General features: G+C 35.0%; 1 protein-coding gene across 3 annotated transcripts; it reads left to right on the forward strand.

Moving 5' to 3' along the window:
• Window positions 1-671: 671 nt before the first annotated feature.
• LOC148104155 (uncharacterized) lies at window positions 672-5,310 on the forward strand. 3 transcript variants are annotated; one of them, XM_087839303.1, is made up of 5 exons: window positions 672-856; window positions 3,311-3,770; window positions 4,354-4,422; window positions 4,590-4,742; window positions 5,070-5,310. In XM_087839303.1, the coding sequence occupies exons 2-5, from the start codon at window positions 3,312-3,314 to the stop codon at window positions 5,286-5,288; spliced, it is 900 nt and encodes a 299-aa protein (XP_087695429.1). In that variant the 5' UTR covers window positions 672-856; window position 3,311; the 3' UTR covers window positions 5,289-5,310. The 3 variants fall into 3 exon arrangements, with proteins under 3 accessions (XP_087695429.1, XP_087695428.1, XP_087695427.1); XM_087839302.1 differs by lacking the exon at window positions 672-856 and adding an exon at window positions 1,911-2,106; XM_087839301.1 differs by lacking the exon at window positions 672-856 and having other exon boundaries at window positions 3,035-3,770.
• Window positions 5,311-6,162: the final 852 nt, after the last annotated feature.

Here is a 6,162-nt window from a genome sequence, read left to right on the forward strand (position 1 = left end):
GATCTTTCTAAGAGACTTCGAGGGACTACTGTATGGAGGACCACAAGAGCCACGCGCATCGAAATAAAAAATCCTGTGCTTAATTAATGAATTGTAGGATAAAATCTGCATTTGTAAATTCATTTTTGAATTCCAATTTAATAAACTGATTTTTAAAATGCTTTTTAAGTCTTCATTTCAAAAAACATTTTCGAATTGCACTTTAATAAACTTCATTTCAAAAATCTTTTTTGAATTGCACTTTAATAAACTTCATTTCAAAAACCTTTTTCGAATTGCACTTTAATAAACTGCATTTCAAAAACCTTTTTCGAATTGCACTTTAATAAACTTCATTTCAAAAATCTTTTTCGAATTGCACTTTAATAAACTTCATTTCAAAAACCTTTTTCGAATTGCACTTTAATAAACTGCATTTCAAAAACCTTTTACGAATTGCACTTTAATAAACTGCATTTCAAAAACCTTTTACGAATTGCACTTTAATAAACTGCATTTCAAAATCCATTTCCCTTTCCTGTTTGCTCAGGGATTAACATGTGGATTAGCATTTGGATTAGCAGTTGGATTAACAACTTCATTTTAAAAATCCTGCTGCTATTCAAATGAGCCACACCGTGGGATGTAAGGAGCTCTCTGATTGGTTGGTCAGACACAGGCTGTCTGCCAGCCTGGACGTTTCTAGCTCATAGCTTCGCCCTGCTAGGAAGCCTGTGTGCTTGTACAAAGGCCGTTCGACCTCGGGATTTACACTCGGTTCGACAAGGATATGTGAAGAATGAAGGGACCCTGCAGCGAAACGGAGAGCCCAACCTCTGGCTGAGTGCCTGTTTACAAAGTCTGACCACCTGTGAAGGTAACGTGCTAACGTGGCTAACGCTAGCATCACCACACGTAGCCCCGTTATTTTAAGGTCATCTTAGCTTATGAAAGTTTTACGTCGCAGCTGTACAAGCTAGCTACGTGTTTTGTAAGCTGCTGTGCTCTTCACAAATAAAGCTGGAAGCAGCTCAAACTATTAGAACCAGCACTGAGGCCTGTTACATTTTTACAGTGTTAAAGCAACGGCTGCAGCCTACAGCCTTTAAACTAGCGATTAAAATGCTGACAGTAAACTCGTCAGTCCAGATGTTACCACATTACTTTGTGATACTTGTGAGTTAAAACAACTGAGACAGGCTGATTAAAATAACAGCTTTCAGTTCTCTCATTCAGCATATAAAGACTGGAGATCACACTACTGATTTCAGCTTATTTAATATGTGAGTGCACAGATTCATTCTCAACTGGACATAAACGATGATCAAAGGTTGTATATATGATGAAGTCATCAAACCCCAGCCTGTAACACAGTGCGCTGAATCTTAGCTTTGAATGTCCAGTATATTCTAATCAGTGCAATCTAAGCATTCACTGAACCTACAGTATCTACACCTGTGTGGTAAATGTGTGGTAAAGCTACAGATAATGAAATTTAATTATTAATACAATATGCGTCATGAGAAACGAAAGCTGAAATTGATTCAGTTTAGTACTTTTCTCTGTATGCTCTGTGATCATAAAGGCCTTAAATTCTGTGATATATACTGTAAATGATTTTCACAGAGGTCTTAAAGTACTTAAATCACTGCTGATAGTCTGGTTGTTTATATTTTCACATTTTTGTGTCTGTAGGGCTGTTTGATGACAATTTGGACTCCTCTGGGAGATGAGGACACACCCACACCTGTTCCATACTGCAGCCAATGATGGTGTTACGGCTCTGAGTCAGCTTTGGGCCATCAGACGCACACACTGGAAAACCAGCACCTGGACTTCATGCAGGAGAGATTCAATTCAAAAAAGATTTTTGAAATGAAGTTTATTAAAGTGCAATTCAAAAAAGATTTTTGAAATGAAGTTTATTAAAGTGCAATTCGAAAATGTTTTTTGAAATGAAGACTTAAAAAGCATTTTAAAAATCAGTTTATTAAATTGGAATTCAAAAATGAATTTACAAATGCAGATTTTATTCTACAATTCATTAATTAAGCATAGGATTTTTTATTTCGATGCGCGTGGCTCTTGTGGTCCTCCATACTACTGTTCTTAACAACTTCGTAAAACGTAAGTATTGAATTTTGAGGTTTTTTTTCTTTTACTACCTTTATAATATGTATAATACAATATAGGGCAAGACACAAGATCTTGTCATTTAACTTGCTGTCAATATAAAGACTGTCAAAGTACCAAAATTTAATCTGACTTTTCTTTCTTTTTCCTATGTTACGTTTCTATTGCAGAGAAATTCATTATTGATAAATTCACATTTACTATTGACAGTAATGTATTAGTGGGTGTCATAGTTGATGAACTTATTGTCTCATGGGTATTTAATTGAAAAAAGATCTAAATGTATTAATGAAAAATAATTTCAGTCCTAATTTTTTGTATGAAATATTAAGATCTTAATGAATTTGACAAATCTTCAAGATCTATAACAGTTTTATAAACTTTAAGATGTTAAGTTTGAGCTGTGAGTCTCTAAATTTGCTTAAGGCTGGCACTCTGCCCTGGCAACAACACTTTCTAGCACTTTCTCAATTAAGCTATACAAAAACTGAATAACCAATAGGAGTTAAGCTAAAAGACTTAAACAAAAACCTAATGGAAACCATATTCTGAATAACTTCATTTCCCACAATGCCTCAGAGCCATTTCTCATCAAAAAAAGTCATTTTCAGCATAGTTACAGAGGGTGGGACTGACATGAAAGCAGAGTACATTACTGTCATTCGATTGGCTCAAATGATTAATAAGGGGGACCAATAGAAAGACCCATAGCCACAGAGCATATGCAAGTGCATTATGCTCGTGTGTGTATGTGTATGTGTGTGTGTGTGTGTGTGTGTGTGTGTGTGTGTGGGGGGGGGGGGGGGGGGGGTCACAAATTTAATGAAACAACGAACATTTTAGGCATTTAAATAAAGTTTAATCATTTCTGCTGTTTACACATTCAAAGCCACAGACTGCCAAATTGAGTGAATTGTGAATAGAACAATGATTTCAGTGTGTTTCACATATCTCTGCTGTAATATTTGTATTTATTCAATGAAGTCGCAGAACTGTTAACTTTATTTTAAAACCAACATTGTATTTAAAATCAGAAAAATACTTGCCATACCTGTCATTTTCAAGCAGGTACCTCACAAAGGTGTTTATGAGTTTTCTTTGAATCTACAAAAGCTACAGGTGTTACCATATTATATGACCACTGGATATAGCAGAAATGTATTAACTTCATAATGTTTTTGTGTTGCTTTTTTTCCAGAATGGCATTAACGAAACTTCTTAACAACCGCCCGGACACTCCATACTTCCGGCCACCCCCGCTGCATTTCCGAATTTTGAATTCCTGTGACCAGCAGAAGGTCCTCAGCTGGGATTTTAAAGATGAGACCGCTAAAGCTCTTACAACCAAAATAAACAAAGTCATAGCCATCACTGATGGGGAGAGTGTGACAAAGGTCACAATTTTTGAGGAATTTGCCTCAAAGGTCCAGCAGGGGGGGTCTTTTATAATGAGAGGCTACGAACTTAGGAGCACAGTGCCCCCTTTCTCCATTAATGTTAAAAGTCAGACCCAGTTTTTTAGGGCTCCCACACTGAATGTCAAAGAAGACCTTTACAAACAAGCTGATGAACTCCTCCATCCCCCTGCTCCTCTCACGCCTCTGAGGATGAGTTCAGCCAGGTGCGGGCTCATCACAGCACAAGGGGAGGTGGTGGAGGTAAGTATTTGTGGTTGCATCAGAATTTACATAGCTTTAGGTTTTCAAATAAGTCATTACTGCTTGTATTGTTTACACTTAAAATGATCATTTCTGTTTTTGCTGTCAAGCAGACACTTAATTATGTTGTTATTAACTACAATTTAGAAAAATATATATTTTCCTCAAACCTTTTCTGGTATTTATGCAGATTTAAAATCCATTTGCATCATGTCTACATGCACTTGTATTGTAAAGGCTAGATTCTAGCGAACAGTCTCTACTTGATAAAAACAAACATAGCAAATATAATTTGTATATCTGAAACTGGAAAAGTTTTAATTGAAGTTGTTGTTGCTAAAACATGCAACTAAGTTACAAAATGTACTGTTTATAGAAGGATTTTCCACAAGCTGTTTCATAATCACAGTAGATGAAAAGCATCATAATAAATGATACAGATAAAACAGCTTCTGATAAGATCATGTGCAGAATACTTAACAATAACAATAACATAATCTAAACAGATGACTGAAAAAATAAAAACCAATCACAGATCACTACACTGACTATTACTGACATTAAATTTCAATTTACTTTTCAGTTTTCTGCTGTAAAGCAAGTGAAGGTGGGGAAACATAATGTTCCCCTTAAAAATATCCAGCTGAAGGAGGTAATGTTGAAATTTAAGTTTTATATTGAAAATAGTGAAACTAATGTAACAAATTTGACATTGCTGTTACAGAATGTATGAGGCTGTGGGCTTCCCCCCCCCCTATTTACTGGAGTTGTTATTATTTAATTAATAAATCTTTAATTCTGTCATGTTTGTGATTTCAGGATGGTTATACGATGACAGTCTGCCTCTGGAGGGAGGCAGCCATTTTCCACTTCAACGTGGGAGACCACGTCAGCCTCTCCCACTTGAAGCGGAGCCAGTCCTCATATGGCGTGCAGCTGCACAGCACGGCATTCACGGTCACGAGGATTGAGGTATGAAGAAGCTAAACAAACAAATGTTTAGAACTAGGTTTTCAAATTTGACATAATATTATATATATTATCTTACACACACACACACACACACACACACACATATATATATATATATATATATATATATATATATATATATATATATATATATATTCATTCTGGAATTTACTTACCTGGATAATTGCGCATGCATCAAGACATAATGTGTATGTATGTGTCTTGGCGACTTAATGAAACCACATGATGACCACAGCTCTTCTTTTTTCTTGTTGGATAAAAAAAACCTTTTTCAGGGCTAAATGTGTGCCTATGCTGTCTCAACAGGCAAAAGTCGAGGAGAGAGCTGACATCCTCATCATTGGTGTGGCCACAACGGACATCCCAAACCAGCTGGAGGTGTTGCTGGAGGATGGAAAGAGTCTATACATTCAAAGTGACCTGTGGAGTCCCTTTGATAAGGAACTGGAGGAGGCAGCTATCAAAGTTGCTGTTAAAATAAAGGGAAAACAAATTGTACATATTCAAAAATATCAGTGCGAATAATTTAAACAAAATGTAGTTCCTTTGTTCAAAAATGTGTAATGTAATGTGTAAAAAATTGTATTTTATAACTTAAAAAGAATTAATTTTTTTTCCTATCAATATTTATAATTTGTAATGACATTTTGTTAAGTTCTGTACTATAGTTAACAGTTTTAGTATTTTCCAGTGTTAAGTATTTATATATTAAAAATTGTACATAATAATCTTATATTTGTGTTTGTTTTTAATTTTTAGAACAATGGAAGGCTATATAATGTTGTTTTTAAAAAAAGAAGAATAACAGAACAGATCAAGGCTTAATGTTGAATTTTGTAGATAATAAAGGGGGCAGGTCTATAAACAATATTTGATTTGTACCTTTTGAAAAAGCCAACAAATTCTTTTCATTATTGATTTTAACATTCCTGCTCTTTTAATTTGTAATTCAAATAATTGTGGAAGGGCAAAATGATGAACTCGAGATTTCTGGGTGGATATGATATCAATTAGAATATAATAGAATAGATTAGAATAATCATTTAATTGTACCACAAGGGGAAATGTGGTTGTATCAGCAGCACAAAAAACCCCACATATACAAACAGAACAGTACACAGAACAGAAACACAATTGTTACATATTTACATCATGGACAATAGTTACCAAAGCAGAATACAGTACAGTTGTTAAAATTTAAGTAAAGATCGGGTGCAAACAGTGCAGGATACTGAAAAATGTTTAAATAGTTAGGAATATTTAGAATAATTAGAAAACTGCAGATTGTGTATCGTACTTGTGCATTAAAAAGTAGACATGTAACTCCCAATAAGTTGTCTGTACTCTCAGTACAGACAGTGGACAGTGGACTCAGTACAGACCTGTGGTGATGACGACT

The sequence above is a fragment of the Neolamprologus brichardi genome, chromosome 3, assembly GCF_056152115.1.
Source record: "Neolamprologus brichardi isolate AB-2024 chromosome 3, ASM5615211v1, whole genome shotgun sequence".
Classification (NCBI taxonomy): Eukaryota; Metazoa; Chordata; class Actinopteri; order Cichliformes; family Cichlidae; genus Neolamprologus; species Neolamprologus brichardi.